General features: G+C 42.5%; 1 protein-coding gene across 1 annotated transcript; it reads left to right on the plus strand.

Annotated features, from left to right (window-relative positions):
- The first annotated feature begins 4,972 nt into the window (after positions 1-4,972).
- MALSU1 (mitochondrial assembly of ribosomal large subunit 1) lies at positions 4,973-24,153 on the plus strand. Its single transcript, NM_001075398.2, has 4 exons — positions 4,973-5,239; positions 6,732-6,910; positions 21,880-21,961; positions 23,941-24,153. The coding sequence occupies exons 1-4, from the start codon at positions 4,984-4,986 to the stop codon at positions 24,126-24,128; spliced, it is 705 nt and encodes a 234-aa protein (NP_001068866.1). The 5' UTR covers positions 4,973-4,983; the 3' UTR covers positions 24,129-24,153.
- Positions 24,154-24,306: the final 153 nt, after the last annotated feature.

Below are 24,306 nucleotides of genomic sequence, written 5' to 3' on the forward strand. Positions count from 1 at the left end.
TGACTAATACCTACATAGCCACAATTTTTAGTTATTCATTATAGTGAAATAGGTGGGGACCACTTCTCTGCAGCTCAGCTACCCTTCCCAACCTCACAGGGCAGCTCATTCCACAACTGGGCAGTAACTGGGCAGTTGCAGCTGTCGGCCAATATTCCTGCCTCATTTTAAGTTTCACCCATTTCCTCAGATTTCCATTCTCATTGTACTGTTTCTGCTTTCGGGAGACCTTGCAGAGGGAAGGGCTAGGATTAAAATGACCTCTTTCATAAATTAGTTCTAGAAGTGCTACATTTGTGTATTTCTATTTAAAAGCTACTTTGTCCTCCTTTTTGTAGTCTCCTGATTGGAAGAGGGAAAATCCATTTAAGCAGAAGTTGGGTGACAGGGACTCATTGTTTTATAAACCTAGAGGTCGGCACTTCTGTCTTTCTTCACCCCACCTGCCCGCAGAGTGTGGAGTCTGTGTTGCCTGCTGCTCAGATGTTTTCTGTCCATTTGCTAGTCGTGCCCTCCATGCTGCTAGGACACGAGTGCAGCCTGGACTGGGTACTGAGGTTGGCAGTGGGATGAATGGTTGGCATCCCAGGAAGCATGGAGCCTGTGGTTTAAGGGCATCACAGAGTCCCGCCTGCCAGGGGCCTCTCAAGGAGGAGGCTCCTCTGTGGGAGGAAACTCCTCCACCGTTTTTCCAATGAGCCTGTTTGTTGGGTGAAGGTGCAGGCTCACATTCCCACCTCTTGGCTTAGGCAGGTCTTTTCCCTCAGATTTCAGAACTGTCGCTCACTCCAGAGCTGGGTCTCTGAGCACCCACGTTGTTCCCTCGGTTTCCTGGGTGCTGACAGGCAACGAGGCTATCTTTTCTCCCACGGCCGACAGGAATTGATAGGGACTTGAAGGCTACCAGCCCTACACGTACTCATCTTCACAATGAAGAGTATACTTTCTTCTTACTGTGCAGCTTGCACACAGCGGGTCACCCACCTATCCAGTGGATCATACAGTAGACTTGTGATTCACTATCTTCTCAAGGAGGCTCACCAAGGTTTCCAGTGCCAGGCGCAGGGCGAGGGCAGGGAGGGGAAAGGTGAATAGTCCCTGCCCCTTAGGAGCTTTCAGACAGAAGGAGAGAGGATGAGCAGAGTAAATGTCCTCCATATCATATGGGGCTTCCCAGGCGGCACAGTGGTAAAGAACCTGCCTACGAATGCAGGAGATGCGAGAGACATGGGTTCAATCCCTGGGTTGGGAAGATCGCCTGGATTAGGAAGTGGCAACCCACTCCAGTATTCTTGTCTGGGAAATCCCACGGACAGAGGAGCCTGGCGGGCCATGGTCCATGGGGTCACAAAAGAGTAGGACACAACTGAGCAACTGAGCGTGCGCACGCATACACACACACACACATGCACAGATCCATATCATATATTTGTATTTGAAAGTCCAAAATGTTGTGGGATCGTATCAGCAGTTGTATCAGTGCTGGAAAAAGCACTGAGATGAAGTGATAAATAAAAGGCTCAAGGAGATTAATGGACTTCAGTCTTACACTGCTAGTAAACAGAAGAGCTGGAAATCTAAGTCTTTCCAAATGGGTTATATCATCCAATCAAACATGGTAAATGTTAAAGACATTTATGAACGAAGGGATGAAGGGTTTTGGAAGGACCATCTGAGAGAGTCAGGGTAGATATCTTAATGTTTAAAGTCGGTTTTACAGAGTGGGTCTGAGTTTGTCATGTGCAAAGGTGGAAGAAGGGCATTCTAGAAACATGGCATGGAATAGTATGTGCAAAGCTCAGCATGGAAAGGTTATGGCATGTTTGGAAAACAGCAAAGAGCAGATGAGGCTAAAATACTTTTAGTTAGCAGGATGGAGGATGGAAAGAATAGAGACGGATTAGAGACAGGAGACCCAGGTAGGAGTCTGTCCCAGTAATGAGCCAAAAGTTATTGAGGTCTCAGACGAAGGAAGGAACAATGAGAATGAAGACAAGAAGTTGGATTCAAAAAGTATTTTGGAAGTAGCATAAACAGGATTTGACAAGGGAATAGTTGTTGCAGAAAGATCCTGCAGTGAATGCAGTCCAGAGTTTAGGAGAATTAGGGGTGTGTGTGTGATGATCCCATTAAATGAGATGCCAAACGCAGGTGGTAAAACAGGTTTGGGATGTGAAAAACCAGTGGAACACGGAACTGATGGCAAATTCTGGGAGAAGCACCAAATTCATGTTTGTGGGGAAATGGAAGTGAAGAAGATGAGACTTAACTTTATCTGTAACACTTTATTCTTATTAAAAAAATAACTTGAAGCAGTGTGAATATTTGTGGTGGTACACACAGGTGCTTATTTAGTTTCTGTTGTTTTTAATTTTTAAAAATGAATGCCTGGAGTTCTTTAAAAGCAAGTAAGTAATGTATCGACCATTTGGAGTGGCTACTAGGTACTTGGCACTGTTCCAGGTACTTGAGCTATAATATTTGCTCCCTTCATCTACTAGCCTCTTCCTTTCAGAAGTTAGCATGCTGGAGTTCAGAATCAGCTTCTGGTTCCAGCTTGGCCACAGGCAAATCAGTTTTCCTCCCTGGGTTTCTTTCAGCTCTCACATCCTATGATTCAATCCTGAACTGCAACTCAGCAGTCATTATTCTCACTGAGGTGAGCCCCAGGGTGCAGTCCATTGGCATAAAATAAGTCCACTGGAGAGTGTAACCAAGGGCTGACCTAAACATGTGTTCCAAATGGTCCTTTCTACCTCTGCCTCCCATCCCAGGACAGCAGATTTTCCTCATGGGCTTTCCAATTTGCGAGGGAATCTTGATAATTTCTTTGGTAATGGACTATGTCCTAAGTCCAATGTCATCAACAGAAGCATCTTTTGTACATTCAGCTTTAGACACCATGGAGAGAACAGTTACTAAACAAAAATTTCTGCCTTCATACTATTTACATTTTGGTGAATGGAGACATCAAGAAAAAATAATAACAATACAAAGAGGACACAGTGTGTCACTACAGAGCAAGGCAACGCAAGGTGAGTCGTGGAATGCTAGTGCTCTGACTCCTACAAAACCTAATTCCTAATCCCTAAATTCTTCTTGTGAAACTACTAGAATCCAGATGTTTTATTTTTAAATTTTATTTATTTATTTATAAAAGATGTATTCATTGCCGTGTGGGCTTTCTCCAGTTATGGCCAGAAGGGGCTGCTCTCTGGTTGCAGTGCATGGGCTTTTCATTGCAGTGGCTTCTCTTATTGCGTAGCAGGGGCTCCAGGGCACGCGTACTTTAGTAGTTACGGCACATGGGCTCAGTAGTTGCGACTCCCAGGCTCTAGCGCACAGGCTCAATAGTTATGGCACACAAGCCCAGCTACTCCAAGGCATGTGGGATCAGGGATCAAACCCTTGTCTCTGGCATTGGTGGGGAAACTCTTTACCACTGAGCCACCTGGGAATTCCCTAGAATCTAGATATTTTATTGAAAAGGAAAAATTATTTCTAAGGAAAAATTCTTAGAAGTAGAATTATTTGAAGAAAGAACAGATGTATTTTGAGATTTCTGAGAAAGGAGCAGTGACATTTTACACCCCTTCACAATGTATCAGAATGCCAATCCCCTCTTGCTACTGCCACATGTTATTGATTGGTGCCAATCTCTTTGTTGCTTTTATTCGCATTTCTTTGATTGCTAATGATGTTGAAACAGTATATCCAGTTGTGAGACAGAGCTTGGAGTGAGGAGAAAGAGAAAGGCTTCTTTTTTTAAGCTTTACATTGTGATTTCTGTTATTACAATGTGTAAAAATAATTTCTGATAAAACTCTCCCCTTTTAAACTAACCTGTCTGTTTCACAACACCTTTTCTATTTAATTATCTCTCTATTTTGACCAATTTCAGATTTCTAGATGGATCTGGAGGCAAAAGGCATGGAGTGAAGCCTAAGAGATTGGGAACTTTAGGATTACATTGGATTAACTATTGCATTTCCTTTTCTTTCGCTCCTCTTCTCCCAAATGTTAGATTATGAATTAGATACATATATACTGGGATAATTCTAGTCCACTTTTCTAGAAAAGTAAAAAACTCCTACTAAATTTTAAAATACTTTTGTATTGTTGCCTTAGCAGTAATAAAACACAAAGAAACCACCATTGGGCAAAGAAGGCTAATGGCAAACTGTTTCTCTTCATGTGTTTCAGCAGCTTGTATATAGTAAACATTTTTAAATGTAGAAAGAATGAATTAAGAACAAAGCAAATGAGTGTTTACTTGAAACATGTGAATGCTAGCCAGGGGGAAAAAAAAATTCATAACCAAGTAGGGAAAACTTGCCTGGTTTAAATTTATTTTATGTCTTTTTTTTTTTTACTTGAAATGTTAGAAGTTTGATTCATTAGAGACTCAATTAGTAAAATATTAATTTAGAAAAGATATAATGATTTTCATATTGTTCATTACTATGGATGTTTAAGTGCCAATGTCGTTTGTCAAAAGCAAATCCGGGTGTTTGGTGGAAGACTGCTATTGAACATACAGTTACTATGGCTTAGTTAGTAATTAGGATAACTATCTATGGTGAGAAAAGTCAAAATATTATCAAAGAAAAACCTACTCTGACGAATATGCATTACTTCAGATATTTATCAATGTGTTATACCTAAACGTAAAATTAGTCCTCAAGCTTGCAATCTTATATGTTTAGAAACAGAATCATCACAGCAAAAATGTAGTGTAAATTACAAAGTCACTTCAAAAAATAATATTTGCCTAATACCTAAAGTCTTCCGGGTCACTGTTGGGTTACCATCCTCCTCCCCTGTCTGGTTTTCATACTGCGCCCACGGCCCACCTTCTGGTCACGCCCACGCTCCTGACGTCAATTTTCCGTGCCCAGCCGCATTGACCTAGCCAATCGAAAGCCGCACACCTGCACGAGCCCCATTAAGCCCCGCCCCGTGAGTCGACGCAAGGCTATTACGATGGGGCCCGGCAGCTTTGTGGCGCTGCGACTCTGGGCGCAGCTGTACCGCAGGGCCGTTTTCCCTCGCGCGTGGCCCACGGCTAGTGCCGCGACCAGTCTTCGGCTGCTGGCCGTGGGAAGGCCTACGGCGAGGGCAACACTCGGCAGGGCCTGCCTGGCCCCGGACCGAGCTCGCGGCCTGCACGGCGGGCCAGGCCTGGAGGAGCAGGCGGAGGGGACAGCCGGCGAGGGACTCCCGGAGTCTGGCACTGCAGGTACGGGCATGGAGTAGGGAGGCGGGTCCTTCATGGATGCTGAGTTCTCCTCTCTGCATTTTTCTTGGGGTCCCAAAACTTATACAAAGCAGAACCGGAACGGCCTGCAAAGGTTGTTGGCACCAGCTTTGCATTTCACAGTGAGACCAAGAGATGAACTGAATCAGTCTCCGAAACCCCAGGCGTCCGTCTGAATAGCCACGCCGGACTCTTGGCATCACACCCTCAGCGTCCTCATCTCCCTTCACTCTCTTCCTAGGGTCCCGAGAAATGGACTTGTCGAGAGTTGTTGGGGCGTGAGAATTCTGAGGAGGAGCTGGGGGCTGGGGGCTAAAGGGTGCAGTAAGAAGCGCTAACGGAGAAGGCAGTGGCACCCCACTCCAGTACTCTTGCCTTGAAAATCCCATGGATGGAGGAGCCTGGTAGGCTGCAGTCCATGGGGTCGCTAAGAGTCGGATACCACTGAGAGACTTCACTTTCACTTTTCACTTTCATGCATTGGAGAAGGAAATGGCAACCTACTCCAGTGTTCTTGCCTGGAGAATCCCAGGGACGGGGGAGCCTGGTGGGCTGCCGTCTACGGGATCGCACAGAGTCGGACACGACTGAAGCGACTTAGCAGTAGCAGCAGCAAGAAGCGCTAATAGGAGATACGGCCAATTTAAGGGCCTCTGATTTGTGTAAGTTTTTAGACGCTTGAGAGTTGGTAAACAGATCACACCTGTGAAAGATGAGAGGGAGAGGTTAACATCTAGCACCTTGGAAGTCAACTTTAAAGCTTAAGAGAACTGTAAGTCCAGAGGCTATAATATAATACATCATGGTGACAATCCAAGTATCTAAATCTCCAGGGAGCGGGGAAGGGGGAAGATTTTCACAGATAACAGTTGTTACATAACCCAGATGACATTGTAAGAAAAACTTGAGAGTTCAGAATGAGAACTGCTGTTAAACTTCTAGCCCTCGAATTGGTAGGTCTGGGGCCACACATACTTGGCTAGGTCCGAGTTTCTCAGATGAAGGTTGTGGGCCAGATACTACCTAAGAATTCCAGTTCCCAGTGCTAGTTCTGTGACCCTTTCTGGCTGGAATTCAGTTTAATATGTCCCAGGGTATTACCACCTCCCCAAATTGTGCTTCTGTTTTCCTCTCTTTGTGTACCTCCTCTGCTTGAGCAGTGTTACTTGTCTCCTCAAGTACTGGAACAGCAGCGGTTATTGCTGGTGTATGGTACTAGCATTTGCTAATAGGAGGGGATGTGGTGGCTCTCTGTGACCTGAGCGCCTTCCCAGAAAAATTGAGCAGTGCTATATGAAGCCAGAGCCCAGGTTCAACTTCCAGGAGGCCTGGGCCCTGTTGTTTTACAAAACATTTCAGATCTGAACACCTTCCCAGAGGAGCAGTTTTGCTGTCAGCTGCCTGCATTTCTGAGTGCACAGCATGTCTGTCTTCTCTTGGCCACCTGACACAACCACATCTTTGTGCATTTCAGATCACGCTGGTCCCAAGTTTGACATCGATATGCTGGTTTCACTTCTGAGGCAAGAAAATGCAAGAGACATTTGTGTCATCAAAGTTCCTCCAGAAATGAAATATACAGATTACTTTGTGATTGGTAGTGGCACTTCCACTCGACACTTGCATGCCATGGCCCACTACATTGTGAAAATGGTAGGATGCTTTCTTTTTCTTTGGAATCTTTAACTTAATGGAATAGTTTCAATGCATCAGACTGAAGAGCAGCACTTGAAAACTAAACCCGTCACAGAGATTATATGAGAAACCCAGAATTCGCACAAGTGTTTTATGTTCTTTGATGGGGAAAGTTATAAGGACCAATATCTAGCCTTAGTGGCTCAGGCTATTTCATATTCTTGTCTCTGTGACAAGGAAAAAAAGTACTAAAGTAACCTGAGGCAGACTAGAATACAGTATTACTGAGGGATTTCTAGAGCAAAACTGTCCAGTTACCCACTAGCCCTATGTGACTATGTAACTATAAATTAAAACTAAAAATTCAGTTCTTCAGCTGTACTAGCCACATTTTAGGTGCTTGGGGGCCACATGTGGCTTATTTATACTGAACAGTGCAAATATAAAACATTTCTGCAGTTGCAGAAAGTTCTGTTGGGTAGTGCCAGCCTAGAGTTTAATTCAAATGAAAAGATTTAGTCCTTGTCTTCTGAAATCACAAGTCTAGTTGAGGAAAGAAAAGGTAGTTCATATTCCAACTAGACTGAATAGGAATCAGAATGAGGAAGAAAATATACTTGGAACCTGATTCTAATACCACTGTAGAGGGAAACAGACTTATTTCACCCTGTTGAAAATTAGGCATGGAGGGGACAGTTAAGACCAAAAGAGTAGCTGGGATTGCCTTAGAGAAGAGTGGTAAAATAAGGAGACTGAGAGCAAAACCCTGGTGCAACAGGGCAGAACAAAGGAAGATTCTTAAAAAGCAGGGTAGTTGGAGAGAGAGGACTGGGAGGTCATGGAGGAAAAAGGACCTTAGGGTCTCTGTCAGAGATAATAGTAGAATAGAGTAAGTGAGACTTAAAAGTGACCATTGAACTTGGAGATGTAAAAAGAATGAGAGATTTTTCAGAGAAAGTTTCTGTGGAAGAGCAAGGGAGGGGAATAGAAATGACTTTTACAAAAATTTTAGGTGAGAAGGGAGAAAAGGGCAAAGTCAAGAAGTTTTGTTGTTCTTGTTTATGGTAAAATGTGTATAACATGAGACTTATTTTAGTCACTTTAGGTGTGCAGTTAAGTGGCATGAGTTACATTCGCGTTGTCGTAGGACAGTTACTACTATCCATCTCCAGAACATTTTCATCCTGCAGAAACCTCTGTACCCGTTAGACCAGAACTCCCCATTCTCCCTGCCCCGAGCCTCTGGCAGCACCATTCTGCTTTCCGTCTCTGAACTCGGCTACATAAATAAGCACCTCCTTGAGTGGAATCATACTCTATTTGCCCTTTTGACTTATTTCACTTAGCATATTTTTCAAGGTTTGTCTGTGTTGTCGCACGTGTGGGAATTTTCTTCTTTTTGAGGCTGGATATTTATTTTAATGTATGTGTATACCGTATTGTATCTTATCCACCCAAATGGTGGGCATTTGGGTTGCTTCTGCCTTCTGACTATTGTGAATAATGCTGCTATGAACATGTGTGGAGAAGTATCTGTTCGTGTTCCTGCTTTTACTTTCAGAAGCGAAATCGCCAGATCCTGGTGCTGTTTAAGTTTCGAGAAAGTACCGTGCTCGTTAACGCAGCGGCTGTGCCACTTTCGGTCCCACCAGCAGTGCGCAGGCGCTCACATTTCTCACCGCGTGTTGTTTTCCAGTTTGTTGAGAAATGAGTCTGAAAGTGTGAAAGTGTTCGTTGCTCAGTCGTGTCCAGCTCTTTTTGACCCCATGGACTGTAGCCCGCCAGGCTCCTCTTTCCATGGCACTCTCCAGGTAAGAATCCTGGAGTGGGTTGCCATTACTTTCTCCAAGGGATCTTCCCTACCTAGGGATCGAACCTGGGTCTCCCGCATCGCAGGCAGATTCTTACTGTCTGAGAGAGTCTAAGGATCATGTAGTTTTCAGTGTACAAGTCTTGCTCCTTCGGTTATGTTTATTTCTAAGTATTTTATCCTTTTTTATTCTATTGCAAACGGGATTGTTTTCTTCATTCCCCTTTCAGGTTGCTTTTTAAGTGTGCAGAAGTACAACTGATTTGGGGATGTTGATCTCATATCCTGCAACTTTGCTGAATCCATTTTTTCTAACAGGTTTTTTGGGTACAGTCTTTATGGTTTTCTTTATGGTATAAGATCATGTCGTCTGCAAACTGAGATAGTTTTATTTCTTCCTCTCCAGTTCGGTTACTTTTTTCTTTTCTTTTCCCTTGCTCTAATGGCCATGGCTAGAACTTCCAGTACTGTGTTGACTAGCAAGTGGCAGAAGTGGGCATTCTTGTCTTGTTCCTGATCTGAGAGGTAAAACTTTCAGTTTTTTGTCATTGAGTTTGATGATAGCTAATAGCTGTGGGCTTTTCATATATGGCCTTTATTATCTTGAGGAGGTTTTTTTTTTTTAATCTTTGTTGAGTTTTTCTCATGAAAGGCACTGAGTTTTGTTAAATGGTTTTTCTGCATGTATTTGAGATGATTATATGGTTTTTGTTCTTCTTTTTGTTAATGTGGTTTATTGCATTGATTGATTTTCACATGGAAACGTCCTTACTTTCCAGAAATAAATCCCTTGTGGTTTTGGTGTATTATTCTTTTAATATGTTGAATTTGGTTTGCTAGTATGTTGACCTGCAGTTTTTTTCTCCCACCAGGTAAGCCCCACATACACGTATATCCACTCTTTTCTAGGTCATTACAGAGTATTGTGTAGAGTTCCTGTGCTATAAGTAGGTTGTTAGTTATTTTATAGTACTGTCTATATGTCAGTCCCGGTCGCCTAATTTATCCCTCTCCCCATCCCCTTAATGATAATTTAATTTTTTCTTTAATTGGGGTATAATTGCTTTACAGTGTTGTATTGCTTTCTGCTGCACAACTAAGTGAATCACTTATAAGAATACAGTATATCACCTCCCTCCTGAACCTCCATCCCACCCCTCTAAGGTCACCACAGCCCTGAGATGAGCTCCCTGCACAGGTGGGGACCTTCCCGAAGGTTCCCACGAGCTATCTGTTTTACCCATGGCAGTGTATACATGTCAGTCCCAATCTCCCAATTCATCCCACCCCTGCCCCACCCCCATCCACCTTGTGTCTACACATCTGTTCTCTACACCTCCATCTCTGTTCCTGCCCAGCAGATAGGTTCACCTACATTCCACATATGTGCCTTAATATCCAATACTTAGTTTTCTCTTTCTGACTTACTTCACTCTGTATCATAGACTCTAGGTCCATCTACATCACTAATAATGACCCGGTTTCGCTCCTTTTTATGAATGAGTAATATTCCGTTGTATATATGTACCACATCTTAGTCCATTCACCTGTCGCTGGACATCTAGGTTGCTTCTATGTCCTGGCTATTGTAAGCAGTGCTGCAGTGAACGTTGGGGCGCGTGTGTCTTTTTGAATTATGGTTTTACCAGGTTATGTGCCCAGTAATGGAATTGCTGGGTCATATGGTAGTTCCAGCCAGTCCATTCTAAAGGAGATCAGTCCTGGGTGTTCTTTGGAAGGAATGATGCTAAAGCTGAAACTCCAGTACTTTGGCCACCTCATGTGAAGAGTTGACTCATTGGAAAAGACCCTGATGCTGGGAGGGATTGGGGGCAGGAGGAGAAGGGGACGACAGAGAATGAGATGGCTGGATGGCATCACTGACTCGATGGACGTGAGTCTGAGTGAACTCCAGGAGTTGGTGATGGACAGGGAGGCCTGGCGTGCTGTGATTCATGGGGTCGCAAAGAGTCGGACACGACTGAGCGACTGAATTGAACTGAACTGAATGATAGTTCTAGTTTCAGTTTTTCAGGGAATTTCCATACTGTTCTCCAGAGTAGCTGTGTCAACTTAAATTCCCACCAATAGTGCAAGAAGGTCCCCTTTTCTCCACACCCTCTTAGACATTTAATGCTTGTAGATTTTTTGATGGTGGCCATTCTGAAGTGTGAGATGATGCCTCATTGTAGTTTGACTTGCATTTCTCTAATAATTAGTGAAGTTGAGCATCTCTTCATGTGTTTGTTGGCCATCTGTATGTTTTCTTTGGAGAAATGTCTATTTAGGTCTTCTGCCATTTTTTGATTGGGTTGTTTGTTTGTTTTTCGTATTGAACTGCATGAGCTGCTTGTGTACTTGGGAGATTAATCCTTTGTCACTTGTGTCCTTTGCAAATATTTTCTCCCATTCTGAAGGTTCTCTTTCTGTCCTGTTTATGGTTTCCTTTGCTGTGCAAAAGCTTTTCAGTTTAATTAGATCCCGTGTGTCTTCTATTTTTCATTTTCATTAATCTAGGAGGTGGATCAAAAAAGATCTTGGCTATGATTTATGTAAAGTAGTGCTCTGCATAGGTTTTCTTTTCTTTTTTTTTCAGTTGGAGTATAATTGCTTTATTGTGTCGTGTTAGTTTCTGCTATCCAGAAAAGAGACTGAGCTCTATGTGTAACCGTGTCTCCTTCCTCTTGAGCCTCCATCCCACCCCTCTAGGTCGCCACACAGCACGGAGCTAATTTCCCTGTGCTACACGACAGCTTCCCAGCAGCCATTGGTTTTACACGGGGTAATGTATACATTCCAGTGCTACTCTCTCAACTCATCCCACTGTGATGAATAGTGTCCCCATCCCCCACTGTGTCCACAGGTCTTTTCTGTATATCCGTGTCTGTATTCCTGCCCTGCAAATAGGTTCATCAGCACTGTATTTCTGGATTCTAATTAAGCATTAATATATGATATTTATTTTTCTTTCTCTGGCTTATTCACTCTGTATGAGAGGCTCTAGATACATCTACCTCAGTTCAACTGACTGAATTCCTTCCTTTTATGGCTCAGTAATATTCCATCGTATGTATGTACCGTGTCTTCCTATTCCTTTCATCTGAGGTTGGACATCTAGATTGCTTCCATGACTACCGTAAATAGTACAGCATCGAACATTGGGGTGCATGTGGTTTTTTTTTTTTTGAATTATGGTTTTCTCAGGTTATATGCCCAGTAAGGGATTCCTAGGGCAAATAGTAGTTCTGTTTTTAGATTTTTTCGTCATTAATGATCTTCTGTTTATTTTTTTTTAAATTTTATTTATTTATTTTTTTTAGCCATGGTTATGACCACCATCTTTCTGGACTGCACTTTGTTGTTCAGTACCAATAGCTCTCACTTCTCAGGGGAAAGGATTTTAAAACAAAAACCAGGGTAACTGATACTTTCTCTACAGTAAACCCATGTGTTACTCTACTGTACATACTGCTTGTGTTTTATCATCTAAACATTCCATGGTGGTGGCTAAGTCGTGTCCGACTCATGACCCCATGGGCTGTAGCCCGCCAAGCTCCTCTGTCCATGGGATTTTCCAGGCAAGAATACTGGAGTGGGCTGCCATTCCCTTCTCCACGGTTCTGTTTATTTTTTAATGGGCATATAATTGCTTTAAAATGCTGTGTTAACTTCTTCTGTCCAACAGTGAATCACCTATATACACGTATATCCCTTCTGTTCGGGCCTCCCTCCCACCCCAGCCCCCTCCATTCTACCCCTCCCCGTCCCTCTGGGTGATCGCAAAGCAGTGAACTGAACTCCCTGTGCTGTAGAGCAGCTCCCCACAGCTGGCTGTTTCACACATGGCGGATGTGTTTATGCAGTTCTGCCCTCCCAGTTGGTCTGACTCTGCCTGTCCCATGTGTCCATATGTCCATTCTCTACTTCTGCAGCTCTGTTCATGACCTGCATATAAGTTCAACTGTATCATTTTTCTAGATTCCATGTATATGTGTTAATATATGAGACTCGTTTTTCTGTTTTTGAGTTCACTCTGTATGAAAGGATGTTGCTGAACCATGAAAGACGCTGGGTTTCTTGGCCTCCGGAGGAGAAGAATTCTATCCGGGGCCAGTGATGAGGCTTGATCACTCGGAGCTTTTGTGTAATAAAGTTTTATTAAAGTATAAAAGAGAGAAACCTTCTGACATAGACATCAGAAGGGGGCAGAAAGAGTGCCCACCTGCTAGTCTTCAGCCGGATGTTATACAGCTACTGCTGCTAAGTCACTTCAGTCGTGTCCGACTCTGCAACCCCATAGACGGCAGCCCACCAGGCTCCCCCGTCCCTGGGATTCTCCAGGCAAGAACACTGGAGTGGGTTGCCATTTCCTTCTCCAATGCATGAAAGTGAAAAGTGAAAGTGAAGTCGCTCAGTCGTGTCCGACTCTTAGCGACCCCATGGACTGTAGCCCACCAGGCTCCTCCGTCCATGGGATTTTCGAGGCAAGAGTACTGGAGTGGGGTGCCATTGCCTTCTCCGAGAAAGGAGATGTCTCAAAGCTCAGAGTGGCACCAGGCCCCTCACCTACAACATGCATTTTGAAATAACATTGGCACCAGATGAGTCATCCCGGGCCATAAAATGATTGACATGAATCTTGAAGAAAGGCAGGTTTCCAAGTAAATATTTAGTTTTATTAGCATAGATTAGGAGAACAGTGTATGAGTAAAACACACAGGTTTGTCAGGTCCATTCTGAGTCTTAGGTGGAACTGACTTGAAGACAGAGTCTGGGGTAAATGCATAGTTCATTAACATAGCTTAAGACCAACATTTCCATAAGAAAAATGCATTGGTTAGCTCATGGTTTGAGAAAAGTTAAGTTCAGGTGGAACCAGGTGTCGTCATGGCAACACAGAATTTTAAAAGAGTAGTTTGTTTCCTCCTGCTGCTTAACAGAGAGAAAAAATGTCTGACACTTGCAGCCTATTTCTTCCATTGGGAGACCCCTGGCCTTCCTGCCTATTACCCTCATAAGAGTCAAGGACCATCCACAGCACTACAGATGACCCAGTTTCTTTTCATTTTATGGCTGAATAATATTCCATTGTATGTTTGTACGGCATCTTCTTAATCCATTCATCTGTGGCTGGACATCTAGGTTACTTCATATCCTGGCTTTTGTAAATAGTGCTGCAATGAACATTGGGCACCACATGTCTTTTTTAAAAACAATTTTATTTATTTATTTATTTTCGGCTATACTGGGTCTCTTTTGCTGCGTGAGCTTTTCTGTAGTGAGCGTTTTCTGCGTGAGCTTTTTGTGGTGAGTGGAGGCTACTCTTTAGTTGGGGTGCGTGGGCCTCTCAGTGCATTGGCTCTAGGGCCTGTGGGCTTCGAGCCTCAGCGGTTGCAGCATGTGGGCCCAGCAGTTGTGGTTCCTGGGCCCCAGAGCACAGGCTCAATTGTTGCGGTGCACGGGCTTAGTCACGATGAAGTACCTGAGATCCTCCCAGACCAGGGATGGAGCCCATGTCTCCTTCAATGTCAGGCAGATTCTTTACCACTGAGCCACCAGGGAAGCCTCATGTGTCTTCTTCAATTAAAGTTTTCTATGGGTGTATAGGCTGAGTAATATTCCCTTGTGTACATACATATACCACATCTTTATCCATTCATCTGTGGATGGGCATTTAGGTTGCTTCCATGTCCTGGATATTGTAAATAATGTGTTGAATATTGGGATGCACATATCTTTTTGACTTAATGGTTTTCTCAGATTATATACCTGGGAGTGGGATTGCTTGGGCATATGATAGTTCTATTTTTAGATTTTTTTTTTTTACCACATTAATGATCTTTTATTTTTTTAATTTATTTTCTAATTGGAGTACAATTGCTTTACAATGTTGTTGGTGTCTGCTGTCCAACAAAGCGAATCACCTACATGTGTACATACATACCCTCCCTTTGGGGCTCCCTCCCACTGCCATGCCCTCCATCCCATCAGCCCTTTATGTCATCACCAAGCCCTGAGCTGAGCTGCCTGTGCATACAGCAGCTTCCCACTACTTGCCTGTTTTACTCATGACACTGTATATATTTCAACGCTTGCCTCTAAATTCATCCTGTCCTGCACTTCCCCCATGTCCGTATGTCTGGGGAAGACTTCTGGGACTCTTTTCTTGCCCTGCACATATGCTCATCTGTGCCATTTTTCTAGATTCCATATAAGTGTTAATATGCAATAGTTGATCTTCTCTTTCTAACTTAACTCACTCTGTGTGACAGATTCTAGTTCCATCCACATCATTACAAATGACCCAATTTCATTCTTCTTTATCTCTGAGTAATATTCCACTGTGTGTGTATATGTGTGTGTAAACCGTATCTGCTTATCCATTCATCTGGGAATGGACACTTTGCTTCCATGTCCTGGCTCTGGTGAATACTGCTGCAGTGAACATTGTGATGTGTCTTCTTGAATTATGGTTTTCTCTGGGTATATACCCAGTAGGGGAGTCACTGGGTTATGTGATAGTTCTGTTTTTAGTTTTGTTTCATGAATAATGGTCTTTTTTTAAAATTTATTTTTAATTGAAGTAAAATTGGTTTACATTGTTATATAGTTTCTTTTGTACAGCAGTGTGAATAAATTATAAGTATACACATATCCCTTCCCTCCCACCCGTCTGGGTCATCACAGCATCGAGCTGAGTTTCCTGTGCTGCACCGCAGCTTCCCACAGCTTACGTGTTTTATACATGGTGATGTTTCTGTGGCAGCGCTGCTCTACCAGTTTGTTTCACACTCCCCTTCCCTTGGGTTCACAGGTCCATTCTCTACTTCTGCCCTGCAGATAGGATCATCTGTACCATTGTCCTGCATGCCATATCTGTATGTTAATATATGGTATTTGTTTTTCTGACCTCACTCTGTATGACAGAGTGAAGGTCCATCCACATCACTACAAATGACCCAGTATTGTTCCTTTTTATGGCAGAATAATACTCCATGTGTATGTATATGTGTGTGTATATATACACACACACACACACAGACACCCCCCACATCTTTTTTGGGAATGATTATCTATTTTTAAATGAAACAAAGATGAATATTCTTAATGGTAAAAGGTAGAATTCACAAAGAAGATAGACATCATAAACCATCAGACACCTAATAACAAAGAAGCAAAAATACATAAAGCAAAAATCAGCAGAAAATAGAAGGGAAAAGAAAAAAATATATAGTCATAGTGAGACGTATTAACATTTCTCTGAGAATAATGGTTTTCTATATTTTAACTTTTTTTAATTGGAGTAAACTTGGTTTTGAGTGTTATTCTCTGCTGTGAAACAATGTGAATGAATTATAAATATACATATATCCCCTTCCTCTCGAGCCTCCCTGCCTCACAACCCTTTCCCCATCCTGCCATTCTGGGATATCACTGAACATGGGGCTGAGCGCCCTGTGCTGTGCAGCTGCTTCCCTCTGTGCATTTTACTCATGGTGGTGTATATGGCAGCTGCTCTACCAGCTTGTCCCACCTTCCCCTTCCCTGTGTCTACATATTTGTTCTCTGCTTCTGCATCTCTCTTTTTCCCCTGCAAATAGGTTCATCTGTTCCAGTTTTCTAGATTCCATATATTTGTGTTAATATGTGTTACTTGATTTTCCTTGCTGACTGACTTCACTCTGAGAGTCTAGCCCATCCACATCACTGCAAATAGCACAGTTCTGTTCCTTTTATTGGCGGAGTAATATTCCATTGTATGCGTTCCACATCATTATCCATTCACCTTTAGGTTGCTTCCATCTCCTGACTTTTGTAATTAGTTCTGCAATGAGCATTGGGGTGCCTGTGCCTTGCTGAATGATGGTTTTCTCAGGGTATATACCAGTAGTGGATTGCTGTGATATGTTAGTTCCATTTTTAATCTTTTTTCAAGATTAGTGATCTTTTATTTCTTTAATCTATATGTTAATGGGAGTATAATTGCTTTACAATATTGTGTTAGTTTCTGCTGTTTAAAAGGAATCAGCTATTTGTATACATATATTCCTTTTTGGAGCCTCCCTGCACCCAGCCCATGTCATCCCACTGTTACCATCACAGAGCACCCAGCTGAGCTCCCCGTGGTACACAGCAGCATCCCACCAGCTGTCTGTGAAGGTCTCACACACGGCAATGTGTACATGGCAGAGCTCCTCTCCCAGTGCGTCCCCTCCTTCCCTTCCCTTATGACCGTATGTCCGTTCTCGACTTCTGTGTGTCTATCCTGCCTTGCAAATCGTTTCATCTGCACCATTTTTCTGGATTCCATATATTTGTGATAATGTATCATATTTGTTTTTGTCTTTCTGAGTTTTCTCTGCATGACAGAGTCAGGGACCATCCACAGCTCTACAAATGACCCAGTTTCATTCCTTAAATGGCTGAATAATGTTCCATTGTATGTATGTACCATATCTTCTTAATTCATTCATCTGTGGATGGACATCTAGGTTTCTTCCATGTCCTGGATATTGTAAATAGTGCTGCATTGAACATTGGGGTGTATATGCCCTTTTGAATGATTGTTTTCTCAGACTTTATGCCCAGAAATGTGATTGCTGGGGCTTAAGATAGTTCTTTTTAATTTCTTTTTATGATTATTGATCTTCTTTCAGTTTTTTTAATTTGAATTTTAATTGGACTCTTAATTGATTTAGAATGTTTTGTTAGTTTATATTGTCCAACAGAGTGATCAGCTGTATTTATACATAATCCCCTCCATTTGTGACTCCCTCCCACCCCCAACCTTCTTCATCCCACGCCTCTAGGAAATCACAAAGCACCAAGCTGAGGTCTCTAGCTCTACAACAGCTTCCCACTTCCTAGGTATTTTTCACGTGGCAGTGTATATATGCAGGGCTGCTCTCTGAATTGCTCTTCCCTCCCCTTCATGCATGTCCAAGTGTCTCTTCTCTACTTTCGCAGCTCTTTTCATGACCTGCATATGTGTTTATATGTCTGATTTTTCTAGATTCCATATATGTGTTAATAAATAGTATTTGATTTTCTGACTGACTACTTCACTCTGTACAACAGACTCTAGTTCCATCCATATCTACGAATGACCCAATTTCCTTCCTTTTTATGGCTGAATAATGTTCCATTATATATGTATGTACCACATCTTCTCAGCCATTCGTCTTTGGATGGACATCTAGGTTGCTTCCACGTCCTGGCTTTTGTGAACAGTGCTGCGGTGAACATTGTGGTGCGTGTGTCTTTTTCAGTTATGGTTTTCTCTGGGTATATACACAGTGCAATTGCTGATTCATGTGGCAGTTCTGTTTTTAGTTTTTTCATGAATAATGTTTTTTTGTTTAATTTATATTTAATCGGCGTGTGATTGGTTCACAGCGTTCTGGTAGTTCCTGCTCTACAGCAGTGTGAAGGAAGTGTAAGTATACATAAGCCCCCTCCCTCTGGAGCCCCCCTTCCAGCCCAGCAAATCACGCCCACCTGAGCCCTCGAAGAGCACGGCGTGGAGCTCCCTGTGCTGGAGCAGCTCCCAGGAGCGGTGTGTTCTACATACGGTGGTGCAGACATGGCAACGCCACGCCGACAATTCATCCCAGCTTGCCCTTCCCCCAGGTCCACATGTTCGTTCTCTGCTTCTGCATCTGTTTTTGGCCTGCAGATAGGTTCATCTGTACCAGTTTTCTAGATTCCATGTATATGTGTTAATATATTTGATTTTCTGGTCTGGCTTACTTTACTCAGTATGACAGACTCTAGGCACATCCATATTGCTACTTAGTGGCTAAATAATATTCCATTGTATTTTCCACGTCTTAGCCATTCATCTATGGATGGAAATTTAGGTTGCTTATATATCCTGGCTGTTGTAAACAGTGCTGCAGTAAACATTTGGGTGTGTATATATCTTGGTGAATTATGGTTTTCTCATCCCCTCTAGTGGGATTGCTGGGGCAGACAGCATTAACAGTATGAAATTTTAATTTTATTAACACACTGTATTAACTTCTAATTTTTGAAGATTATTAATCTGTTATTTATTGTTTTAAATTTATTTTCAATTGGAGTATAATTGCTTTACACTATTGTTTGTGCTGTCCAACAAAGTGCGTTAGCTCTATGCATACATATATTGTCTTCTTTGTATTTCCCTCCCACTGCCATCTCCTCCCTTCCCACCCTCTGGGTTCTTTATTCATTCTGGGTTCTTTATTCATGAATGAATAAAGGGATCCACATTTAGATACCTTCTGCATCTTGACTTTGTAAGTAGTGCTGCAGTGAACATTAGGGTGCATGTGTCTTTTTGAATTATCATTCTCAGAGTATATCCCCAAGAGTGGAATCTCTGAGTCATGTGATAATTCTGCTTCCCTCATAGCTCAGTTGGTAAAGAATCTGCCTGTAGTGCAAGAGATCCAGGTTCGATTCATGGGTCGGGAAAATTCCCTGGAGGAGGAAATGGCAACCCACTCCAGTATTTTTGCCTGGAGAATCCCCATGGACAGAGGAGCCTGGGATTGCAAAGAGTCTGATACAACTTAAGAGACTAAACCAAGTGATACTTCTATTTTTAGTTTTCTTTTTCACAATAAATGATCTTTTTTAATAAATTTATTTTTAATTGCTTTACAATATTGTGTTTGTTTCTGCTGTCCCAGAAAGAGAATCATCTGTATGTATACATGTATCCCCTTTTTCTGAACTTCCTCCGGCTCCAGCCACCCAGTCCCACTTCTGCAGGTCGTCACGGAGCAGCGCACTGAGCCCCCGTCCTGCAGCAGCTCCCCACGGGCTCACTTTATCATGGCAGTGTGTATGTCGGAGCCGCTCTCTGTTTGTCTCAGGGTCCTCTTTCCCATGTCCACATGCCCATTCTCTATTTCTGCAACTGTTCATGTCCTGCAGATAGGTTCATCTGTCTATACATGTGTGTTAATGTATGATGTTTGATTCTCTTTCTGACATACTTCACTCTGTACATGTGTATTTACAGATCTCAGTACATACACATCACTACCAACGACCCAGTTTAGCTCCTTTTATCACTGAATCATATTCCATTGTATGTATATGTGCCACATCTTACCATTTATCTGTGGGCAGGCATTTAGTTGCTTCCGTGTCCTGGCTGTTGTAAATAGTGCTGCAGTGAACATGTGGTGGTGTGTCTTTTTGAATTTTGGTTTTCTTTCTGTTTATACCCAGCAGTGTGATTGCTGGGCTGTATGGTAGTTCTTTTTTTTTTGGTGAATAATGGTAATCAGAGTATTTGGCTTACATTGTTGTGCTAGTTTCTGCTCTGTAGCACTGTGAATGAGTTATAAGTGTACATATATACCCTCCCCATAGATAATGGTGATCAGAGGATATTTGGTTTACATTGTTGTTAGTTTCTGCTATACAGCACTGTGAATGAGTTATAAGTATACATATATCATCTCCAGCCTCCCTCCCACGCACACCTTTCCCCATCCTACCCCTCTGGCCACTGCAGAACATGAGCTGTCTGTACTGCAGTTGCTTACTAGCTATGTATTTTACACATGGCAGTGTATATATTAGCAACTCTGCTCTCTCAGTTCATCCCACCCTCCTCTTTGCCTGTGTCCACTCATCGTTCTCTCTTTCTGCTTATGTTTTTGTCCTGTAAGTCAGTTCATCAGTACCATTTTTCCAGATTCCATATTTTATATTAATTGGTCTTCCCTGGTGGCTCATTTGGTAAAGAGTCCGCCTGCAGTGAAGGAGACCTGGATTCAGTCCCTGGGTCGGGAAGATCGCCTGGAGAAGGAAATGACAACCCACTCCAGTACTCTTGCCTGGAGAATTCCATGGACAGAGGAGCCTGGGGGGCTACAGGCCATGGGGTCACAGAGAATCGGACACGACTGAATGACGCTTTCACTAGAAATGGCCCAATTTTGCTCCTTTTTCTGGCTGAGTTGTGTTATCCATCCCACCCTCCCCTTTCCCTGTGTCCACATGTCTTTTCTCCACATCTGCTTCTCTATTCCTGTCCTGCAAATAAGTTCATCTGTACCATTTTTCTAGATTTCATGTATATGCTGTTATATTTTCTGATCACTGCTGTGTGACACTCTCGTCTACCCACATTTACTAAAATTACCCAAGTTCGTTCTTTTTTATGGTTCAGTGATATTCCACGGAATACATGTATCACGTCTTCTTTATCCATTGGTTGCTTCTGTCTCCTGGCTATTTATTGTAAATAGTGCTGCCATGAACATTTGGGTGGGTTTTTCTTGTTGATTACAGTTTTCTCAGGGTATTTTAAATTTTTTTTCAAGATTACTGATCTGTTTTAAAATTCATTTTTATTTGGAATATAATTGCTTTACAGTGCTATATGTACACATACAGCCCCTCCCTTTGTGCTTCCCTGCCACCATCACTCCCCCATCCCATCCCTCTAGGCCATCAGAAAACCTAACTCTGCTCCCCGTGCTGTGTGGCAACTTCCTGGTAGCTGTTTTACACATGGCAGTGCTGCTCTCCCAATTCGTTTTAGCCTTCTGTTTCCCTACACCCACCAATTTGTTCTTCTACGTCTGTACTTTTTTCTGTATAACATAGAATATAAAATATTAGCGTTAATATATGACGTTTTTCTCTCCCTGTTTTCACTCTATTAACAGAGTCTGGGTTCATCCACATCACTACAAATGACCCAGTTTCACACCTTTTTATGGCCGAGTAATATTCCATTGTATATATGTACTACATCTCATCCATCTATCTGTGAGTGGACATATAGGTTGCTCTCATCTCCTGGATATTGTAAATAGTGCTGTATTAAATATGGGGTGCATTTGAATAGCCTGAGCCTTGAAACAGGAAGAAACATCTGCCTCCCAAGGGTGAAGGGAAGCTGTGATGGACAGAAGGAAGTTGGTGAGAACTGGGTATTGAATTTAGGCCTGTCTACCTCAGAAGCACTTTGATTGCCTATCACAATGGTTTGGGCTTCTGGAGAGAGCTGTAGGATGTGGGTAGGATTTAAGGGGGGAGTTGTTATTAAGGGGATTGGCATAGCTGTGAGGAATGAATAAGCATGTTCCCAAATAAGCCCAAGGCTCCTCAGTAAGAACAGACGTCCCTCAACCTCTTCCCCTTTAACATGTGACTTGGCTTTTTTCAGTACAAACACCTGAAATATAAAAGTGAGCCTCATGTTAAGATCGAAGGGAAGGACACTGATGACTGGCTCTGTGTGGACTTTGGTAAGTTACTGTATCACTAATCTCAAACTATGTTCAGTTATACAAGGATCACGGTCTGGGTGTTTTTCCACAAAAAGTTTTTGATAGTTGTTTTAAGTTTTCTTTGGTTTTAACCTACTCAGTCTTTTTCACATCTGAAATCCTCATTTCACCTAGTGTGTATTAAGTAGCCACACAGGTCAGAAAGCTGGTGGAGAGCAGGATGAATAACATGGGAGAGACCCCCCCAAAGGCAGTAGAAGGCTCCTTGGTGTACACAGAACCTTGGCCTTAAGTAACTCCTGTAAGGAAGGGCATTGTAGGCACAGGGAATGATAAGAAAAGCAGACTGGAATTCTGAGAAGACCTAACAGATTTGCGAATTAATATATACAGTTTCAAAGTAATTCCCCAGAATGTACTTAATGCAAAGGTAAAAACAGTGCCTGTAGAACTGTGCAGGCTCTGAAATCTTATCTTGTGAGCTAAGAGAGTTATTCGGGGGTTGATAAAACAGTTGTTCCTCAGCAAGAGCAGGAGCAACATCAAGCAGCATTTTTGGACTGGATGACACCTGCGCATGTAGTTCAAAGAGAAGAACCCTGTGATTATGTGCACGTCTTTTGCGAAGGGGCAGGAAGCAGGCCTGCAGTTACCCTGGTAGAAACACTCTCTGCCAAGGCTGCACCCGTCAGGGTTTCCCTGCCACTGTTAGCATTTGGGGCGGGGAGGAGTACTGTGTGTGTTGTAGCATGTTTAGCAGCCCCCTTTCTCCTCTCTGCACCCTGAAAAGGTGAAAATTCAAAATGTCCTGATGGACGCTCATATTAGAGAAATGCAAATCAAAACTACAATGAGATATCACCTCAGACAGGTCAGAATGGCCATCAAAAAGTCTACAAACAATAAATGCTGGAGGGGGTGTGGAGAAAAGGGAACGCTCCTGCACTGTTGGTGGGAATGTAAATTGATAAAACCAGTATGGAAGACTACCAGTATGGAGATTCCTTAAAAATCTAGGAATAAAACCACCATATGACCCAGCAATCCCACTCCTAAGCATATACCCTAAGGAAGCCAAAATTTAAAAGATGCATGTATCCCATTATTCATTGCAGCACTATTTATGATAGCTAGAACATGGAAGTAGCCTAGATGTCCATCAGCAGATGAATGGATAAAGAAGTTGTGGTACATAAACGCAGTGGAGTATTACTCAGCCATAAAAAAGAATGCCTTAGAGTCAGTTCTGATGAGGTAGATGAACCTAGAACCTATTATAGAGTGAACTGAGTCAGAATGAGAAAGATAAATATCGTATTCTAATGCATAGATATGGAATCTAGAAAAATGGTGCTGAAGAATTTACTTACAGGGCGGGAGGAGGGGGGAGAGGTATGGAAAGAGTAACACGGAAGCATATTACCATGTGTAAAATAGATAGCCAATGGGAGTTTGCTACATTTCTCAGGAAACTCAAAAGGGCGAGGGATATATGTATACCTATGGCTGAGTCATGTTGAGGTTTGACAGAAAACAAAATTCTGTAAAGCAATTATCCTTTCAATTAAAAAAAAAAGGTGAAATTAAAAAAAAAACCCAAAGTCCCTGATTGAGAACCACTGTCGTAAGCAAACTTTCTCTTTGTTCCAGGAGACAGTATTTCTAAGGTAAACTCTGCCAGTGCTTTGCTCACAGGCTGTGCAGAATTACAGTACTTCCGGATTGTCTACCGAGCGAACCCTGGCAGATCCCACCTTTGCTTGTGTAGGTTATCACAAGGAGTATTAAATATGATGCACTGAGAAAAGCACAGCATCACTTCAGTATTTTTGCTAGATGGTGTCCGCAATTTACATTTCTAATAAGTTCTCAGGTAATGCTGATCTGGGGTTCACACTTTGAGAACCACTGCTCCAATTGTCACAGATTTGTGAGATCAGAAGGATAAAAGTAAATGAACTGCTTCTTCACTTGTAATTCTTATCTGTCCTTGGTAGGCAGCATGGTGATTCATTTGATGCTTCCAGAAACCAGAGAAACCTATGAATTAGAAAAATTATGGACCCTACGTTCTTACGATGACCAGTTAGCTCAGATAGCACCTGAGACCTTACCTGAAGACTTCATTCTTGGAATAGAAGATGACACTTCATCTGTGACTCCTGTGGAGTTTAAATATGAATAAAATGAACTGCTTTAGTCATTTCAAATTTGGATTGAGTCACTTCTTTGGGTTCTAATCCTGACACATGGAAATTGCAGGTAAGTGAGCTCATTTTCAAGGGGCTCTTGAGAGTCTCTTGGACTGCAAGGAGATCCAACCAGTCCATTCTGAAGGAGATCAGCCCTGGGATTTCTTTGGA

The sequence above is a fragment of the Bos taurus genome, chromosome 4 (genome assembly GCF_002263795.3).
Source record: "Bos taurus isolate L1 Dominette 01449 registration number 42190680 breed Hereford chromosome 4, ARS-UCD2.0, whole genome shotgun sequence".
Taxonomy (NCBI): Eukaryota; Metazoa; Chordata; class Mammalia; order Artiodactyla; family Bovidae; genus Bos; species Bos taurus.